Consider the following 21,057-nt stretch of genomic DNA (forward strand, 5'->3'; position numbering starts at 1 on the left):
ATGCTGTGGAGCTTTGCTTTGCAATGGCTAATCAAAAGGCAAGTATCATGTATATTTATTTCATGACAGTGAGAGGGGAGATGTGAACACAGAGAGGGAGAAAGAGGATGAGTGGTGTGCCTGTGGCCACAGGCAGGATGTACCTGGTGGAGATGTCTGCTTGTCACTGTGTGCCTGGCCAGCGGGACAGCCCCCGGCTGCCTTAGCAGCACCTGAATTCCAGTGTGAAGGTGACACACTGACCGCACTCGCTGTTATCCAGCAGTCTGATCCTTTACGAGCAGTGTTTGGAGGTTTGTGCAATACCCTTCCTACCTGTATTGCTGCACCCTGAGGGCTCGTCCCTGTGTAGAAGGGAGCACTTGTGTCAGTCCAGCTGCCCCAGGTCTCAGTGAGACCCACACATCTGGCTCCCTTCTGCCACAGCAACTCCATCGGCTCGTGGGTTACCAGCCTGGGACTGAACTGGGGCAGCCTGCGGCCAGCAGCAGGCTCCTGTGCTGGGCAGAGATGGGATTGCTCTGCTCCCTGCCTGGCTGCAGCCGCAGCACCAGACTTCAGGCAGGGAGACACAGTGTCCATGAACAGGAAGCTTTATGCTGTGTTTTTGCCCATCCCTCCCAAAGGGAAAGACCATCCTATAGTTTGCTTTTTATTCCTTCTCTGCTGGCAAAGGAGGTCAACCAAATGTCGTCATATTACACCTGTGAGCATTGTAATGGCTGTCAGTGTTTTGCCTGTAAAACAGTGCTGGCAATACCTCTGTATACTTAATGGTACTGACAGCAGCAGAAGTAAGATGGGAGGAAGATTGGGGCTGGATCCTCTGGCATGAGGTAGGGAGAGGCACAAGGTGATCGCGGACGCTGTACAGGTATGGCAGTTCTGACGCTGAGCATTTCGGGTACTGTTCATTACAGCATGTATTGGGAACTGCAGTATGACTGTGGGTGCCAGGGCCACATCCATCATTCTTGATACAATGCCACCCTTGGTTTCGCCCTGCTCTACAAGAGCTGTCTTGACTAATAAGCACATTGGGAAGTGACCACACATTGTAAAGCAAAAGGAGGTTATTTCCTTACATTGTGACAGGATATGTGATAAAGAGGTATGGACAGAGGCAAGCAGCCTTTCCAGCTTGCTGCTATTTTCATCTGGCTATGAATAGTCTGGTGAGATCAGTATTATCTGTTCCGGGTTTTGTTATGTTTTGGGTAGGGATGTTTTCACATCTTTATTACATGGGCTTATGTGCAGCTCTGGGTCTCAAAGGGTGAAGTGGGTCTGGATGGTCCTACGCTGACCTAGGAGATGAAATTGGGGTGTTAAATACTGTCATCATTTTGGGACCTGACTGCCAAACTGGCAGGTTGAAGTTCGTAATTCCTCCTCTTCCTTTGCATGCAACACAGTGTCTACTCAATGAAATCTGCCTGGCCCGTGGTGTATGTTATTAATCTGTGCACATCCCAGCACTGAGGAAGATGTGCTGCATTGGGAAAGAAAGGTGCACGCTGAGAAATCAGAACCAAGACTGGAGTGCCCCGCAGATGGTCTATAGATAACTCCTGCCTGTAGGCAGACGTCAGCAAGAGCACTGAGCTGGTACTGAGCGTCTGAGCAGTTTGTGCCCAGGTTAGTTATGAAGAGCATTAACATGATTCTGTTTTGAGCTGGAGCTGAGTTAAACCTCCCAGAAATAAAGTGAAAATGCATCACAAAGAAGGCAGCAGCCTCTTCAGCATCTGCCTTTCCAAAAGAGGCTATGTTTCATGCCTGCTAGGCTAAGCAAGCATTTAATTTTCACCTGATAAAACTGTTTGAAAGAGTTACTTAAAAAAACCAAACAACTCCCTGAAGACCCTTCTCCACAGTAATAAAAGAAAAAACATGAAGAGAGAGGATATATTAATTCAGGTGAGAGGACTGTAACGTACCTTCCTTTATAAATAGCTCTTACTGCTGCAGAAACCCTACATGGGATTAGTCAAACTATTTATTTTGGAAAGTGCTCCAGAACTGCACCTTCCCGAGCTTTGGCTCGCAGGCACAGCTGCCGGTGCCCTGTGCGGCCAGCAGGCTCCGGGCGACAGGAGGCAGGACCGCTGGTAATTCAGCTGGTTTTGATCACATGTGTGGGAACGCGCTGCAAAGTGCCGAGGAAGGAGGAGACGAGCCCTCTCCAGGCTGCGGGCTGTCCGGACACGCTCTCGCTGCGTGTGTCCCGGTGCGGGTCTGTGTCCTGCCAGAGGATGTTGCGCTCCGCTGAAGAAAGGTTGGTGTTTATTTGCGCTTTCACTTCTAGGGGTTGGATATTGGGTTGGTGCTAGGGGAATGCGTGTCATGCCAACACTTGATGCTTTACTGAAGGGAAAGGGGCAGTTTTGGACGGGTCACAAATTTCCGTGTCTCAGTTAGTGTAAATGGGTATCACTCAGTACCTGCCCTTTCCCTGGCTGTCAGCCCCAAAACTGCTGGCACTGCTGTTCTCCCTGAGCGGCAGTGCTCTTTGCTGGTGCACAGTCCAAGCAGCTGAGAAAGGGAAGGTTTGTTCCTTTTATTAGTACCCCTCTTAGCTTTTCTGCAGGGGATCAGAGCTCTCTTCTCTCCAGGGGGCTGGCACAGCCATTATGTGTCCCCGTGTGGAGCTGGCATCGCGTGTGTCCCTCCTGGCTGCAGAGCTGCAGCCGCACACAGCTCACACCGCCTCTCCTGGCACTGCAAAACCAGGCTCGCAGGTGAGGATACCAGAGCTTGCAGCTGTTGGGAAAAGGCTTTTCACACCAAAACACTGCTAAGCATTTCTGTAGTGAGCTAGGTGGGCGGCAGAGAAGAGTGTGGGGAATGATCAAAGCTGGAATAAGCAAACAAAAACCTTTCTTGGTCTGGAAGAGAAAGCATGGGTGTGACACAGATCTGCACAATGAGCTACATGGAGTACGTAAATGCAGAGTGATCCTTACTGGGTTTTCTAATATATTTCTATATTTCTAATATATTTCCAATATATGCTTGGGGATATAAAATGAAGCAAGCAGCAAGTCAAAACAAAACAAGGGCAGATACTTTTGCCTTTAAAGTGTAGTGAGGCTATGGCACTGTGGGGCTTTTGAGGATATTACAAATGCTTAAAATTAATGTGAGTTCAGAAAGTAATTAGAAGGATTTGTGAAATGTAGAGATGTTGCTGCTGCTTCAGGGGGTTGCTGCCCTGCACCTTGCAGGAGGCTGGGGCACAGGACGGCCCACTGTGTGCTGTCAGCCCTTGGTGGAGATAAACCAGTGTGTTACAGGGACCTTCAGCCTAACCCTGCCTGGCCTTTCCTGTATTTTTAAACTGGACACTGAAAATCTGTTGGGAGACAAGATGCACAGATGCCAATATGCTGTTGTAGCAGCACAGGCCTCACTGCTCTGCCCATGCTTGGGCTCTGGGTTTGACAAGCTGCACAGCGGCATAACACAGCACCACAGATCTGCTCTGGGGACTGGAGCACTTGCCGCTTCTTGTGGTGGCAACCACAAGCAGTCAAAAGCTATCACAGTAAGAGATAGTTATGGCACACGATAGGGCATGCTTCTGCTTGTGTGCGGACCCCCTCCACACCCAGAGTTTGTCAACACGGCTGGGTGTGGGATTCAATCTCTCTGGGATATTATCTTCCCCAGAAAAGCAGTTAGAGGGAAGAAAGTCCTTTGGACATCCAGCGTTCTCCTCTGCTCGAATCTATGGTGTTTCCTGTAGCCATGCTGATCTGTTTCGTCCATAGCACTTGTCTGCTTTGTCATGACAAGTGTCAGGACCTGGCTGGGCTGCTCCCCCTGTGCTGGGGCTGCACCTGAGAGCAGCTTGAGTTTGTCCTGCACAGTTTGCACCAGGCTTCAAGCAGATGCTGCTATCTGGACTCTGAACAGTTTGCTCTTTCACGACTCTGTGTTTTGTTCCTCTTGCCAGAGGGCAATCCTGGCCTAGGAGGGCTCTGCCACTGGCAGGAGGGAAGGAGGGCGCAGGTTTCTTTTGCTTGTCACAGTTTGTCCAAAACCAATTCACATCAGCGAGCTAAAAAATGTGCTTGCACTGAAGAGGTCCCAGTCTAGGGCAAAATCTTCCCCAGCGCTGCCTGCTGGCTCCTATCATTGCCCTACAAATCTGCAAGGCTTTTGTGTTTCCCTTCCCTGCAGTTTGCAGAGGTGATGAGGGCTGGGCAGGACACATGGAGCATGGCCTTGTCTGTGTGAGATCCACGGGGTCCTGGCTCTCTTACAGATCTGTTGGTTTAGGTGTTTGTACTGCATCTTCCCTGTGGTATCCAAACTGTTTATTAACAAGGCTTTGGGAGGGGAGAGGATTATGTGCAATCTAGCAAAGCAAATCAAGGTTACGCGGTGCTGCTTAAGGAGCGTAAACTCTGGGATGAAGCAATCTGGGGGAGCAGGCGATGGTCAGGTACAGCGCAGTCTGCCTGCCAGATAACATACTGTACATGTCAGTTATTTTTTATCCTTATTCTATTGCACTTGCAGACCCAAATAAACAAATAACATGCCTTCCCTAATGGCTGCGTGCCCGCATGGTTCATGGTGGGGTTCTGCTGTTTCAAGCCTCTGCAGCAACCAGGACACAGGCGCACGGTGCACCTGTCACAGGCTGCACAAGCTCCGGTGGCAGCAGGGACAGCCCTGTGGCCGTGGCGTGTATGGAGGTAATTTCCCAGCCGTGTTTCCTGCTGCAGGCCTGGGTCAACAGCTTTGGGCTCCTGAGACTGCCAGCAAAACCCCCAGGTAGAGCAGACTCCTGGACCAGCTCACTTTCCCACAGCCAGGGCAATAAGTGGTTTGATTTTTAACTATTTAAAACAAAAGAAGGAGGTGGCTGTTTGGTTTCTGTTAACCTTTTCTTTCCAATGTAACTACTCTAGTAAGATAAAACATTCTCAGGAGAAAAATAAAAGGCTATTTACAAAGAAGTAGCCTTTCTTCTTTTTCTAATTGACTACTGTACTAATGAATAAATAGTCTTTGCTGAAAATGTTTTCTGAAGTACTTTCAGCCCACGTCATGGGTTTGTTAAAAATAAATAGAAGTTCTAGAGAAGCAAATACTGTGAAAACTGTGTCCCTAGATACTTTTTTAAAAATAAAATCTGTCCCAGAAATTTCTGTAAATGTATTCATAGAAGTAGGATTGTGCCTGAGAGCCAGAGAGAGAAGATGGTTGGAACCAAGTGTGGGTGAAATGTAGGTTTAACCAGTGGAGATTCATCAGGGCTTTTTATTACTGTTTCTAACTGTTTAGGTGGTATCAATAGTTTCTCGGATGATAAAGGCTGTAATTGTAGTGTGACAAGAAGAGCCATACTTGTCTCAAAGAAATATGAAATGTTGTTTCCTTCCCTCCAATTTTTTTTTTCCAAATAATTACAAAGTTTTTACGACAATGCCCATTCCTTTTATGAACCTTTTGACATGGTGTTCTGTGGTGTATCTTTGTGAGCATTAAGGTCAGATGACTATTCTTTCTTCTAACATTTGGTTAAACCATTATGAAAGAGGCAAACATTTCATCCATAAAATAATTTAAATCCGTGAAATTATGACAAATGAGCAAAATTCAGCTGAAATAGAATAATACATAAAATCATTTAGGTTAGAAAAGACCTTTAAGATCATCAAGTTCGACCATTAACCTAACACTGCCAAGTGCATCACTAAACCATGTCCAAGTGCCACATCTACGTATCTTTTAAACCTCCAGCGATGGTGACTCTGCCACTTCCCTGGGCAGCCTGTTCTGGTGCTTGTGCTCAGCTTTGGATATGCCAGCTGAAGGAAGAGATGCACCATCTGGAGCCAGTCTAAAGAAGAGTGACGAAAGTGGTGAAGACCCCAGCTCTGACGAACCTGAAGGAGCTGGGGTTGCTTGATGTGGTGGACAGGACAGGTTGACATCTGTCGGGGAGACCTGGGGTGGGCAATAGGAAGAAGTTTCTTGCTGCCAGTTAGCAAAGCACTGAAATAGGTGGCCCGGGAGGGCTGCAGTTGCCATCCTCAAAGGGGCACATTAGACAAACAGAGAGTAGGGGTGATACAATTAGGGAAGGGAGTGGGCCTGATGCCCTTCAGATCATGTTTGCTGTGAAAGTTGGATTTATGAATTTTGAATGACCTGACTCCCAAGGCTGTGGCTTTGGAAGAAAAAGCCAAATATGATAAAACCCACAGTCACCTGCTGGGCTTGGAAACAGTGGAAAAATCCCATCTGGTGAGCTAGAAACTGCCTACATGGACACAAGCAGAACTTCTGCTCCCTTGGAGGAGTGACTTATTGCTCTCCAGTTGGCCAGGAGAGAGGAAAAGAAAGAAAGAAAGTAGTAAAGCAACACACGATTTACTCTTCCTCCACGCCCTGCAGCCTCTGGCCATTTGTGATGTCTGTTGAAACACTAAGTGATCTGCGCCCGTACTGTTTGAATAGCAAATATCAGTGCAGCATAAAGCCAAGTGCACACATATTAGAAAATGAGCAGCCTCTGGTATTTCATAGCATAACATGCAGGAATAACACTTGCAGGTTGTTGTTCTGTAATTTTCCGATTGCTTTACTAAGGTCGGCTGCTTATCCTTGGTCTCATCTAGGGCATAAAGAAGTGAGGAAAAGAAGAATGGAGATAAAAAGTAAGCAAGCAATTTGGTAATTTATATGCATATTTTGCTTGTAGCATGCTGAGTCAACTGTTTACCTGTTAGTAGGAAAGAGGCTAAAATAAAATATTGTCTTGTTCAGGTTAATACCCTGTGAAGAGCTGTAGGACGGGGAGGAAAGTAGGGCAGCTTGTTTTGGAAGTTGTGCAGAAGGACAAATAAAAACCCCCAATGTACACATTCGGTTACCATATGTCACGCTTATCGTAAAAGGCATCTCGGTGTTATTTCTTTGCAGGGATGCGTGACCTCCACGGAGGCAGACTTGCCTGCTGAAGAACGCGCATGCCAGAGGTGCTGGGGTTGCTGGTGGTGAGATGAGCTTTCGTGCCTGTCGAGGCAGCTGAAGCAGGCGGCGAGCTTGCTCCTTCCCGTGCTTGCCTGTTTGATTGACGTTGGCTTCCAAATCACTGCGACTGTGCCTGAAGAAAAGCGAAGGAGCCTAATTTTGCAGAGAGAATTTTCCTGGCAGGGGAAGGCATGCAGTGCAGAGAAACGTGCCAGCGAGGAGCCTGGAAGCGCAAGTCCAGGTGCTAACGCAACTCGCACCCAAGCCATGCTGCTGTGAAGTCCTTTTTCTCCAGCCGTGTCTTGCTCAGCGCACCAGGGTGGCTGCACGGGGGCTGCCCATGGCATTGCCGCAGTCTAGGCTGGATTAGTTCCTGGTGTGTCGTTGCTTCAGCTGTCTGAAGGACCGAAGAAGATCACAGGGAAGATGTTGGACTTGAGCTTCCTCACCGAGGAGGAGTATGAGCAGCTGATGAAGGTTCTGCAGAGAGATGCAGAGCTGAAGAAGAAGGATGGGGATCGCATCAGGTGAGAGAGTGTGTGATAACAGCAGGACGTGAGCTTCCCCTGCGGGGATTTATTTATTTCTTTTAGAGAGCAGAGTGTGTGTGCCTGTGTGTGCTTGTCCCTTCTTGCTCAGATCCTCATGGATCTTTCCATTGCACCTCATGCTTTCTCAGCCATCCTGCTGTCGCTGCTGTCCTCTCTCTGTAAGACTGCAGGGCTGGACTCTCCTTTTGAGTTAATCAGCAGCCCTCAGGGATGCCAAAGGAAATCATCCCTTTCCTGCTATAGGGAGGCAGATGCTGATTTCTTGGTGTCAGAAGCCCGAGCAGGGGAGAAGCTGCTACCTTGTTTTCCTCACTCAGTAGCACAGGAATCCCGTTGGGTATTTTAAAATGAGACTTTACATCTCCATCTCTTCTTTCTGTACCCCTGGTTCTCTTTGAGGTGGATGTGTATGCAGCATCCATCGTGCAGGCAGAGAGGGGCAGTGAGAGAGTACATGGATCTGCCGAAGGGGAGCCTTTTCAGAGCCAGGAATCGCTCTCAGTTCAGCTCACTTGCCACTGGCCATCCTGGAGCTCAGGTCTGGCTGATTGGATTGCTTGTTGCTGCTGTCACTTTTTAAATGCCAGCCATTAGACCATCTGGGTTGACAGTAGGCACCAGGTTTGGGAAGCTGGCACCAGACTGCACACGGCAAGGAATGAGTATTTCAGTGAGTGCGAGTGGCGCTGTGCCAGTTTACCCCTGCTAAGGATGTGAGTCTTCGACTTGCTGTTGAGCCAAAAAAGAGTAAACCTCACGTAGGAGGGATGCTGGAGGCTGGCAGGGGCAGTGGGTATCTGTGCATCAGCTCCAGGGAGCGCCCGTGCGCTCTGCTCGGGGTGGGCGCTGGGGAGCAGAACTGGCGGTGGCATGCAGGCAGCTTGGACTTGAGGTGTATGTGTCTGCGTGCCCTTACAATCTCCTTTGCATTGAAACACAGTTTCAAAAAGGTTTTCTTTTTTTTTTTTTTTTTTCTTTTTCTGAAATGCAATACGATTTCTGCTGTGGATAAAACAGCAGAGGTTTGGGGAAAAAGAGTACTTCGATTATTTCAGTTTTGTTTCACTTCTCTTTGGAAGCTGTTGCACAGAAGGCTTTCATTTGGGAGTGAAATGAGCAAGATCCTGACTGCCTGGTTCCAAGTGCCCCTTGCTGTATGTATGGCTACATGAAGTAAGACCTTTGGTGCAAGTGTAGACAAATTTGGCACCAACACAACCTGCCTGCTGGGTGAATGAAGTCATTACACTGATCTGGTGTCAGCAAGATTAAAATGTGTTCCTACATCTCCTCTGGCCCAGCACCTCGAGACCCTCACAGGGCAGATGCAGCCCTGATGTAGGTGGGAGCTGTGCAACTTAGAGCCTTGAGCCCCGTTATACCTGCTGCCTTCTGGCCTTTAGGCAGCCAAATGTGACCCTTCAAGGCTTCACAGTTATTTGGGGTTTTGCCCCCGCTTCCTGGTGAGATTTGGACTGAGGTGGGAGTTTCCCCTGGCCTCTCAGGTCTCACAGGGACCCTGAATTGTGGGTGAGCTGTGGGAGGCAGCGCCAGCAGAAAGGCAGCTAATTCAGCAAGCTGTGGTGTAAAGACAGAATACCCGGAGGAGGGTTAAAAGTACAGGCTAGCAAACAGAGCACTGACAGGTTTAGGTGCCAAAAACCAGCCCTGGGTGTGCCCGAGTGAGCTCAGGGAGGAGAAGCTGTGCTCAGGAAGGCAGCTGTTTGGGTGCCAAAATGGGCCTGGCAGGAGGAGCCAGGAGAGGAGCAGTGTCCGGGGACAGTGCTGCAGGGATAGGTTGCTCCCCTCAGCGACGTGATTTGTTTCCGTGGTTTGCATCAGATTTGATCCAAAAGGCTTTGCCACTCGTAAAGAGATTAATAGACAAATAAAACTGAGAAGTGCAAGATCTGCAAACAGCCCCACCCCTTCCTAAACCCTCAGGGCTGCAAAGCAAATGGATGAATCTCCTTGCCAGGTGACTTTGATTTGGATTTGTAAAAACTGAGAGAGGTGAAGGCCTGTGTTTTCAAGGTGCTGTTCCCATTTCAGAGAAAGAATAAATCAACTCGTGTTTTAATGCTGGTTGGGACCTTGTGATTGCAGAGAATAATCTCTGGATCCTTTGTAGTATCAGACAGGGGAATTGTTCAGACAGTTGTTATGAAGGTAGCTCACAGGAAGACAAAACCTTGGACATCTTTCTGGTTTGTAATGTTCTCATTGCCTTTCAGGCGGATACAAGGCTCCATCAAGGATGAAAAGAAGAAGAAGTTTGTGACAGGTGAATGGTTTTCAGAAGTGAAGGCAAAACGGTTTCAGGAAGACTTAGAGGGGCCAGATCTACTTCGGGCATCGATTAGAAGGAAGAAGGGCAAACTAGAAAGTAAGTATGTTAGTGTGGATCTTAAGAAAACAAACTGATGAACCAGAAAAAGTGGTCAGTTATGGGGTTCTCCCTGTACTGCTGGGGACCAGCCTTTGTGTTGTGATACGGGGATTCTCAGCTAAGCTTTCAGTGCTAGAAAAAATACCAGGTTATCAAAGTCAGGGCCACATCTCTGCAAAGGGATGCGGGGCCTCTCTTCTCCTGGCAAGTATTTGCCCACTGCGAGAGGGGAATGATGCTCCATGCATAGTTTTTTACATGGGAATAATTCCAATGCACAATGTGGTTTTCAAAGAAAAAAGGGCTTTGGGGCTAAGTCTGAATTGTACCCAGGTTGCTGTGCCAGAACAAGGCTATGTCTGGGCCCTTGTGCTAATTCGAAGCAGATGCATTGCGTGTTGTTTGACATGCAGATGAAATCTCATGGTGGTATGTAAAACAGATAAATCAGATTTGTTGACTCAGGGCAGAGCAGATCAGCCCCTTGTTGAACAAGCAGGACTGTGCTTTGAGTCCAAATGTAACCAGCCTGGAGCTGGCACTTCGTGCTGAACATTTGTGCAAAGCAGAACTGGAGATGATTCACATCTCTGCTGGTTTTGTTGGAACTGAGTTAATTTTCTTCATAGTAGTTAGAATCTTTTCAGTAACTAGCATAGTCTTTTGGTTTGGATTTATTAAGAGAATAATGTGATAACATGCTGGGTTTCCCATGCTTTGCCTGGCAAGAGTTAACTTTTTTCTTTCCAGCAGTTAAGATGTGTTTCGGAGTTGATATTAAAAGAATGTAAGAACTCACTGATGTTTTGGCTGTTGACTAGGAGAATAAGGACTTTTTCAGCTTCCCAGCTGCAGGTGCAAATAGCTGGGAGGGAGAACAGCAGGACAGCACCTAGACTGACATCCAGGTTGGTCAGTGAAATATTCCCTGCCATTACTGTCGTGCTCCATATAGAGCTAGAGCCAGTTTTTCTATCTAGTTAGTTCAGCTTTTCCAGCTTGTTAGTTCCATGTTAGTTTGTTAGTTCAGCTTTTAGCCTTTTTGCTTTTTTTGCTGTCTCAGGGACCAGCTGTTGGGGACCAGGGTGCTCTCTTTTCTGGGACTGACTGTTCAGCGCAATGGGATTTGAGCGTGAGCTGCCATCCGGACCTCTGTTCTTCTGGGATCAGCTGCCCAGGGCTGGAGTTCATGAGAAATTGCCTTGTCCATCACTTATTTTATATATATTGTTGTTATTTGATGGTGCTAGAGCCCTGGAACAGGCTGCCCAGAGAGGCTGTGGAGTCTCCTCTGGAGACATTCAAACCTGCGTGGACACCTTCCTGTGCTGTCTGCTCTGCTGAACCTGCTTTAGCAGATGGGTTGGACTGGATGATCTCCAGAAGTCCCTTCCAACCCCAACCATCCTGTGATTCTGTGACTAATACTGTTTTAAAAAGGAAGAAGCAAATGTTACTAAATTACTATAGTAATTGTATTTAGATCTTGCCCTCTTTATTTCTTTTTCAACTTTTTATTCTTTTTCTCTCTCTTTTTCTGTTATCAGACATATTTTGGTAAAGCATGGGTATAACATGACTTTATTCCTTGCTCTTACTTTTCCCACTGCTGTATCACAGCTGCTGCAGCTGATATGCTCACCTTGCTGTTCCCTCACACGTGAGGGCAGGCACTTCTCTCACTGACTTGTCAGCAAGAGGATTGCACCGGTGAGCGCTTGGCCGTCAGGGAACAAGGATGAAGCCCTTGACAAACAGTTTGGCTGTGCAGCTCACATGCAGTAGATGCGCTAAGGGCTTTTGCTTGCCATCTTGACACCTTTTTTTCTTCTGGAAAGATCAGAGACATTCACCTTTTGTCAGCTTTCAAGGTGACAAAGGAGTGTGTGTTCATTTAGCCAAATCAATGTAACATGGTCATGACACTGCTTTAAGCTTTTGATGACTGTGTTAGGGAGTGAAATGAGAAAATTCTTGCATGGAAAAGCCCCAGTGAGGTAATTGCTGGCATTCCTTTTGCATGGTAAATGGGCAGAGGAGGAGTGGAAATTCATGCCTGCACGGGAAAATGCCCAGTGACCTTTTCTGGAGGAGGGTTTTAACCTGCAGAAGGGAGTGTTGCAGGGATCCCTAAGGGTCTTCACAGTTGGTTTTGATTATAATAGAAAACACTAGTAATCAGCAGTAACATAAATCTATAAAATAGATAGATACCATATATTTAAACCGCAGCCTGCAGAGCAGCACAGATGGGTGACGTTGGTGATAACTTCTCCTCGAGTTTGTGTGCAATGTATGAGAGCTAAAAATTGTCTAGGAGAGATCATTTTATGCACCCACCGAGGCAAGGCAGCCCCAGTGGCATGGTCAGCCATGATTTCCCCACGTGTTGGGTGTCTGTGTTTTAGAGTGATGGGAAATGTGTAAAGCAGCTAAAGCGCTAGAGCAGGAGTGGCTGTATACATATGTATATAAATATATGCACGGACAAGTCAAACTGGTCAGGCCACTACTAATTTCTGTTGGAATTTGCTTCTTATTCTGTCTCATTCTAAAGTTAGCAAAGGCATTTTGCTTGTCTTGATGGATTATGAAGTACTAATAACCTGTTTGTTTGTGGTTGTAGAAGCCAGGTACAGCTGTGCTGAGCTATTTGGAAGGGCAGTGATTTGGATGGGAGGAATTGAACAGCTCCCACTGGCTCTGCCCATGGGGAGGGGGGAGCTCTGTCTGAGGGGCAAGTGGCAGTGAAAAGCAAATATGATGCAATGCCTTTGGATGTGAGGTGAGAAATACATGCAGTCTTGGTTGTCGAGGTCTTTTCAACGGTGACAGGCAGAGGGAAAACATGGGAGCTCTGTGTTGGGTTCCTCTGCTTCCAGAGCATCTCCCTCCCTGGGGTCTGAGGCAGAGGGGACGTTGCTCACTGTACAACACAACACGGTGTGACGTGGATATCCCAGCCTGTCCATTGGACCTGTCTGCTCTTGGGCTTAGTGCAGGTTTCTAACCAGATAACAAACGAGGCTATATCATCGAATGTCACATCTGAATCCTTTGAGCCTCTGATTCTGTTGTGTTGTGTAATAAAATATATCCTAAACAGATCTGGCAGTTTTTGTAACAGGTAGATTTATTCTTTAAAATAGACCGATTTATTCTTTAAAATAGACCTAGCTGCGTGTGAATAAATATGTGCAGAACTTGTTGACTAGACTAAGCTTTTTTCTTGGCTGTGTGAGAGTTTAATCCTTTTAATTTTGCAGTAGCAAGAAACTCTGCTTGCCCAAAATGTCTAATGCAACTTTATACCCTGGCAGGCTACTCTAAAGGTTATGGTGTTCTATTGTTTTTTCTTTAGGGTCTTTGAGAGCTTAGAAGACATAGCTGAGCCTTGTGCCAGTAAAAATAACAAGGATCTCCTCATTAACTGTATTGGCCTCCTTTGTTTGCCAAGATCCGATGACTTTGAGTCAAAACAGGAAATGGCTGAATTTAAATCCTGGTACGGATTAACTTTCTGGACAGCCACGGCAAGGTCCTGCAGGCGGTTCCAGTGATGTGGCAGCTCCTGGCACGAGTCAGGCATGGGGCAGCCCATGGGGCCCGGAGCTGCGGCTGCTGCGTGGGGAGCGTGGGCGATGCTGCCCAGGGCATCCCTGATGCAGAGCCGCCCGTCAGCCAGCTCCTGTTAAATCCCCAGGGCTTGCTCTGGTGGGGCTCACTTAACAAGCCTTTTCTTTCCCCAAACAAAACACACTGACAATTACAAGTTTAAATAAATGTCGTTTCTGGATTGTCTGTGTTGTGTTACAGATGAGGCCAAGGAGCACATCCGGATGGGTCTGGAAAGCCACGCTGGCCCCAGCGCTGCCTGCCCCGAGCTCGCTGCTGGCGCAGGAGAGCAGAGGTAACCGCTGCTCCTGCAACGCTCTGGCTGCTGCTCTTACTTCTAATGGAAACTGAATGCTACCCATTAAAGCCTGGTCTTTAACTGAGTTTCCGAGACTGTATATGTTATATAGGATATCTTAAAAATCCTTTTTCCAGGAATTGTCAGGATGTCAATCCTCCCCTAATAACTAAGTGCTAATGTGCTTACCACAAAAAGGTCTTTTCCTGCATGATCTGATAAGGGGTCAGTAAAATGGAAGCTGTCTCTAACGTCAGGATATTCTGGTTAGTTTTTCAAAGTAATTATGGTTTTATTTGTTTAATTTTTGCCATGGAGCAACACTAACAAAATGACCTGCTTGAGGAAACTGCCCATTTCCTGCTGGTGCCAGCCTTTGTGTCTAGTGCTCAGCCGTCTCCATCAAGGCTTGTTAGGATTTCACGTTGTGCTGACTGAGCAGAAACACCCACTAAAAGCACCCCACTGAGCAAATCACTGACCTCACTCAATATTTGTGGATTATGGAGAAGCCATTAAAATATTCACATATTCATTTATTGTTGCTCCCATCTGATTTACATGTTTTGTCAACAGAAGGAGGAATCATTCTTCACAGGTGGCAATTGCTCCGGTTAAATATTAAATATGGGCCTTGACAACACTTCCAAACCTCTTGCAGCCAGTCACTGGGTATTGCTCAATGAAGGAACCAAAGTGGGCAAGCCTGAGATGCTCCTGCTTTACTGACACAGCAACAGCAACAGTCATAATGTCTTTTGGGAGGGTTGATTAAGTCCTGAAAAGCTTGCTTTGTTTTTCTCATTCAACCCTAAGCACAATGCATTCCCATATTAAATCTTTCCATCTGGAGAGCAGCTACCACTAGACGCTCCCAAAAATGGTAGATACAATCAAGTAAACTGCCTGTTATATCTGTTCCTTCTGGTTTTGCCCTAACTATCATTGTCATAATCATTCCTGTAGTTTCTAAATCCTCCATCAATGTGGTTATGCCTTTGGCCTGTTCCTTCCTGGGCCGTAGCATGGAGACACATCTCCCTCCTGCCTGGCTCCTGGGCTCTTCTGGCACTGCTGCTTCCTGTGGCTTTTCCTGTGGTTTCCTCCCAGAAGGGGAAAGTCTGAATAAACCTAGAAGTTGACACCATTGTTTTTACTGAGCAAGCTCTGTACTGACTGCAGTGGGAGACACATTCTTACTCCAAGTTCAGGCCATTTAACGTGTTCCCCAGTCCTTCCAAACAGTAATGGAGAAAATAAACTAAGGTATCGGCTCTGGGCAGCCTTATATTGTGCTGGATCCGTAGATAAAAGTGGCAAAGTAGCTGAGCAGAACTGAGATGATGTTGAAGACTGCCTGATCCCCCTACCAGGCACATCACTACCACTGATCTCCTTGCTCAAGTATTTCCCTTGTCCCACAGATCCAGCACACCTGATCCCGGTACTGCAGAAGAGTGTAAAATCTTGCCAAAACCGAAGCTGAGACTTCCTGTCCCTCTGTCTGCATCACACAAGGTAGTACAGGCACAGCCTCTGCCCTTTGTTCTGTTATACCTTGGACCTTCATACAGGTTGTACCTTCTGGCAGGTGCTCCACAGGCTGCTTGCCTTGGTGTCTGTGCTCAAATAAAATACATTTTCCTGATCTTGCTGGTTGATATACACTCATAGGGTTTGTTTTCCCTTCAGAGATCCAGTATACATGATGTCTCTTCCTCAGAGAGTGACACTGGAACAAGTCCCTTTGTGGCTGCAGCAAACGGCTTGCATATGTCTAGAAAAGGTAAGGTTCTTGTTCAGTGAGCCATTGGTGGTTTTGGTGTTCAACATCAAACACCAAGAGACAAGGTGCTTTTTTGTGTGTGTAGAAGTGAATGACGAAGAGTGTTTCTTAGTATGGCATGTAAGAATGGGTGGCCAGTATTTGTATGAATTACACCCAAGGCAGCAGAGACCAAGAAAAGAAATCCAGTGACTAAACCTTCTGGCTCTCAATACGTTTTAAACTGAGTTCTTGGCTCACAACTCCTTAATCCACAGATCCAAGTTACCTTCTCTTCCCTGACTTGAATGTATAGTGTATTTTTAGTACATAGCAAATAGCCAGTAGGAAAGCTGTCAAACTGAAAGCAAAGCTGTGAACAAATCCCTAACTCACAGCAACCCTTTAGAGCTCAGTGGATGTTTTTCCGCATCCTGTTGCAGAGAGAAGGGCTGGAGTTTTCACGGCTTTCTTCGAAGGGAAGGGGGCTTGCTAGGGTCTCAAAATGGGCAAGAATTAGGAATATATTGATGGTTTCTGGAAATTCTCCCTGGCTTCTCTTTGAGAAGCTGCAACCCAAATCTTCTGGGGAAATACAATGTGATGTGGTTGGACGGTCTGTGAGCATTTGTTGTTGTTGTAGGTCACGGAGAGCCTCCATTGCCCGCCAAGCTTTTGGAGGATGCTGTGCCTCAGCCCAGCAGTACAGCTGGAGGAGAAGCTGTTGATGGATCTGCTGGCAACACAGTGGGTCCAAAAACTCCACCTGAAGAAACTTTTGCTCCCAGCAAGATACCAGTTAAGAGGAAACCAAGCAGATCTTCCCCCAAATCCGAGCAGTTTGTGAATCACATGGGGCTGGCAGAGAACAGCCTGGCAAAGAGAGAGCTGCCAGCAAGTCCCAAACCACTGACCACAGAGGGAGAAAGCAGCCAGGCTGTGAAGCAAGGTGGGAACTATACAATCTCATCAATGAGTAACAAAGAGGAGGATATTGGCCTCGATCGTGAACACTTCAAGAACTTGAAGAACTTCTGGGAGAAAGGAGCAGAATCTGCGATGGTGGGGAATGTGCCAGAGGCCCCAAGCGGGGTGGAGGCAGACGGCAGGCAGTTCAAGCTGTGCCGCTCACTCTCCGTGCAGCCTGGGCAAGGCCAGAATAGTGAAGAAAAATCTGGTGTCTTCCCCAAAACAAGAACCCCTTACAAAAGGACAATAACCTTGTCTTCTAGTGAGGAAGAACCAAGCTACGTGGCCCCTGCAAGGAAGAGTTCAGTTGCCGTCATTCCTAGATCCACATATACCAAGGGCAAAGGTGGCCTGGTTACAAGGAATAACTCACTGAGTGAGAGCAATGGGAAGCCGCCAGTGCCGGAGGAAGAGAAGACGGCACAGCGCTGCTCCAAGAAATCCAGATTGCCTGTGCGAGCGCCTTCCGTCAAAGTCGAGTCGCCTACCAAAGAAGTGTCTGGCAGCACGTTTGAGCCAGAGACGCCTACGGACGAGTTTATCGTGGCAGAAGAGCACAAGCATACAACAAATTCCTTGGCGAGCAGTGTGCAGATACTGATCGAGCCTGCGCTTACAGATGGTGAAAATGATTATGAGAAAGAGGAAAGATCTAATCTGGGCACTCATGACAACATGGAAATAAATGGAGAGCTACCTAAGGAGAAAACCTGTGAGTCTTCAGACAAACCAACAGCCAGTGAACCAGCCACAGAGAGAGAAGCCGGTCAGGGAATGGACTCAGCTGTTTACTCAGGTACTGAGGGCTGTAACTGCACCCTGTGAAATCCCAACAGAGTCATTCCTAAGCCTGTGTTCTTCCCTAGCCCTTCTGCATTTTGCACATTTTCTTCATTTGTCTATTTATCCTATATTGCAATTTGTGCAGAGTTTGCATGTGTGGAATGCATTTAGCAAACAGCTCTGGAAACAAATCTTGTGTCGCACGGTGCGAGTGTAAAAGGGGTCAGAGCCCCGTTCCCTCCTCCCTGCTGCCAGCCCTCCTGCCTTACCTGCAAGCACCTGCGCTCGGGACAGCCCTGTTTCTTTAGCACTGCCTACACCATGTCACAGGAACTTACTGTATTTCCCTCACTGGGAGGACTGTACTCGATCTTCAGGTGTGGGGCTGGAGGAATCCTTTCTGGTGGTAGAGATAAGACTGACACAAGTAGAAGAAATAAAATGTGAAGGAAAGTGTTTAACAAATACCTTGGCTGTTAGGCTACCGTGATATAATGGCTGGTTGTCAGTGCTTAAATGATGTTTTGGGTCTATTGGGAATGCACAAGTGAATTTGGATATAAAACTGCAACCAAAGTGGACTGAACAAGAAGTCTGATCTCTCTGGGTTCTGGTACCATGTTCTCAACCATGGTTGTGTCAATAATATCAACACTTCATCATCCTCTTCCTCTGGGTTTGATGGGCTCTTGTAGTGACTGTTACTATAAGCAAAAGCTATTGTTAATTGCAGTTCGTTTTACATGTGGGCTCTGATTGCCCACAGCTCTGCTCTCTGCCAAGTAAGGACCTAGGAAGAGAGAGCTTTTTCCAAATTTCCTGTCCTCATGTACCTGGGTAAGACCTGTTTAAGAGGATTTTCCATAGACTCAACTGACTTTTATTTTTTAACTGTATTATTTCTTGGCTTATTTCCTACATCATGTAACATCTCTATGAAAACCCTGAGTTGCGCTCCAGGTAAACATAAATATTTCCTTTCTATACCAGATAATTCTTCTGTTTCTCAGGGGTTTTTGCCTGATTATTACATTCATTTCAGGATTATATTAGCAGATGGCTGTGTTGCACGGGAAGCTCTTTGCAAGTGCTGGTGTGTTTTAGGGCCTGGGTTAATCCAGTGTTTATGTTTCCCATCATAGTGTAAAGCGCACTGATGATCTGAAGGCAGCCCTGTGCAATGAAACTGCAGTGTGCTCTAAGCAGAGTGAACAAGCCAGGAGGGGCACACACACACATGCTTGTTGACACACTGCCCATTTGTGTTTATTTATTTACCATGTTGATTTGGCTTTTCATGTATTCCAGAGGAAGATGGGGATCATTCTCCTGCCGCTCAGGCATTGGCCCGAGCAAATAGCATTAATCTTGCAAAGAGCATGGTGAACATTTACACAACCACAGAGAGTGAGTAACGTCTTTTTTTCTCCTTTTTGGTTTACATTCCCTGAAGATAATATATTATGCCCGTGTTCGCATCCCTGGTGCTTCTGCGTGTGTACCAGGCAAGGAAAATGACATATTGTTTCATCATCAAATTAGAGAGCTTCTAATGCCTAAAATTGAATTCAGAGCCAGGCAACTGCAGCTAGATTGATGGTATGTTACTCAGTGTCTTCAGCAAAAGAACACACAGGCTTCAAAGGGTTGGCAAGAAGCTTGTGCCCATCTCTCCTCGTCCCCCACGGGGCACTGGGGGACCCTGGCAGCCTGGGCAGTGGGTCGATCGGGGGTGCCAGACCTCGCGTCCAGCACGTGAGTCCTGCCACAGGCTCCTGTCACACACTCACTGGGTTTGCTGAGCCCGGAGCAGACCCCCTTTGCTGGACTGATCTCCTGGGACATGCTTTGTGGTGACAGTTTCCACCTGAAAAACCAAGAGAAGCTATGGAGAAGGCAACCAAGCAAGCAGCAGCAAAGCTGAAGAAGCCCATGGCCAAGAAGCCTGTCTGTGCCATCAAGAAGCTCAAGAAAGCTGCAGCTGAGGAAGGGGGGCTGAAGGAAGGCAGCAGCAGCTTCTGTGGCCAAGAAAGCAAATGGAAGTCCCCGAAAGGTGAAAACTGGCAAGCCCAAGAGGACAGTTGAGAGCTTGTGTAAAAGCAAAGCGATAAGGCCAAGGCTGCCAGTCCTGAGGTGAGCAGCTGGGAAGGCAATGCCCAAGAATGGGTAAAGCTGCTTAGAGGAAATGATTGAGCCTGCTTAAGGAAACCCAACCCTTTGTTTTGGGAGGAGGGAGAGTCCTTCGGGTTGGTGTGAAGGCAACCCAGGGTGGGACACACAGCATGGTGGTCCTGGGACTGTCCCCACCCATCCAGTAGCCTCCTGCCAAGCACGTGCCCTGTCCTATGGAGCGGCAACATATGTCACACAGCTTGGTGGCTCCGGACTTCAGGTCTTACGTGCATTGCTGTTCAGTGACGTGGTCTTTACACAGACAGCCAAGATTTTAGCATCCCTCTATTAAAGCATATTTAAAGCCATAAGATTTATCCTCAGAGACCCTCCTCTGCAGAGGTACACCTACTTGTTTGCAGTGTAACAAGTAGTCTGTGGAGTGGGCTAGATTTAATGCTTGGGTCATGTTTGGAAATAAGAATAGTAGCTATCAAAAGAATGGTAAATGATACAAAAGGTGAGTCATATTAAAGTAAAATGCGAAAGAAGCTCTTGGGCATTTTGAGCATTGATGAATGTATCATCATGGCCAACATGCCAAACAAGTGTGTATATGTGCATGCGTGTTTATGCACAAATATCTTCTACAAACAAGTTATTTTGGGATGAAGACAGTCATTTTCAAGGGAGTTATGGAGAAAAGATAAAGCTAGAATGAAGAAGTTTTATTTAGACATTTAAGCAGTGAAATAACCATTTTTTTAAGTTGATATGAAGCTTTCTGAATTATTTTTCATTTAGATATCAGGCTATTGTCCACCTCTTTGTCTAGCTGAGTATTTGAGAGGTGTATGCAAGGTGAAATTGTAGGTATCAATATTTTACAGTTATTTTGTACAGGGCAATGTGCTATGAGATGAAAATGTGAGCATGTTTGGTTTCTTTGACAAGGAGGCAGATGTGTATGGTTTTAGTCTAAATTAAATTTGCGCTGAGAAAGTGGTGCAAACAAGATAACACATCCTTGGGCTAATGAGTAAATTAGATTAGCCGCTAGAGGGAGTTTGCACACTCCCACACATTGAATGGAAACACATTGAAAATAGCTTTAAGATGTTAGGTATTGCAGCAGTTTTTGTCTTGGGGAGGGACAGCTTCAATGGCAGACGAGAAGGACAGGACAAGTAGGTGGTACTCTGATGCCTCCCACAAGCTTTTCCTCTTCCCTTGTGCCCTTAAACAAAAATGTGACTTTCTTATGTTTTCCTGACTCTGACAAGATATCTTGATGCCTTTTTTGTTTGTACCTACAGCATACAATAAACCTCATTTGATACCCCATCAGTTTCTTGAACCTGAAAGAGTCAAAGAGCTGAGCAGATCCTCTCCTCTCCTGTTGTCTGAGGTAGGCTAGATGCCAGAAATGGCTGGAATCACATTCGCAGCATCCCCTCAGTGGCAGCTGGTTTCATGAGAATGTTTCTCCTGGGCCCCAACAGTATTTGCTTTAGGGCATGCCTGCGTTATGTCATAAGTAAATGAGAAAAGCCTTAAGAAAAAAGCCCTCAGTAACCCAGAG

General features: G+C 46.8%; 1 protein-coding gene across 4 annotated transcripts in view; it reads left to right on the forward strand.

Moving 5' to 3' along the window:
• LOC102098489 (synaptotagmin-like protein 2) overlaps positions 1–21,057 on the forward strand; it is a 77,033-nt gene that overhangs the window by 46,379 nt on the left and 9,597 nt on the right. For 2 of the 4 annotated variants that reach the window (XM_065077913.1, XM_065077912.1), the window contains exons 2-9: positions 6,943–7,520; positions 9,779–9,930; positions 13,750–13,843; positions 15,271–15,364; positions 15,539–15,632; positions 16,255–17,376; positions 18,672–18,770; positions 20,792–20,883. In XM_065077913.1, the coding sequence (XP_064933985.1) occupies positions 7,420–7,520; positions 9,779–9,930; positions 13,750–13,843; positions 15,271–15,364; positions 15,539–15,632; positions 16,255–17,376; positions 18,672–18,770; positions 20,792–20,883 (1,848 nt within the window). In that variant the 5' untranslated portion in view covers positions 6,943–7,419. Of the gene's footprint in view, positions 1–2,119; positions 2,279–6,942; positions 7,521–9,362; positions 9,523–9,778; positions 9,931–13,749; positions 13,844–15,270; positions 15,365–15,538; positions 15,633–16,254; positions 17,377–18,671; positions 18,771–20,791; positions 20,884–21,057 lie in introns of those variants that run through there. The other 2 variants (XM_065077911.1, XM_065077914.1) reach the window with 2 other exon arrangements.

The sequence above is a fragment of the Columba livia genome, chromosome 12 (assembly GCF_036013475.1).
Source record: "Columba livia isolate bColLiv1 breed racing homer chromosome 12, bColLiv1.pat.W.v2, whole genome shotgun sequence".
NCBI classification, from domain to species: domain Eukaryota; kingdom Metazoa; phylum Chordata; class Aves; order Columbiformes; family Columbidae; genus Columba; species Columba livia.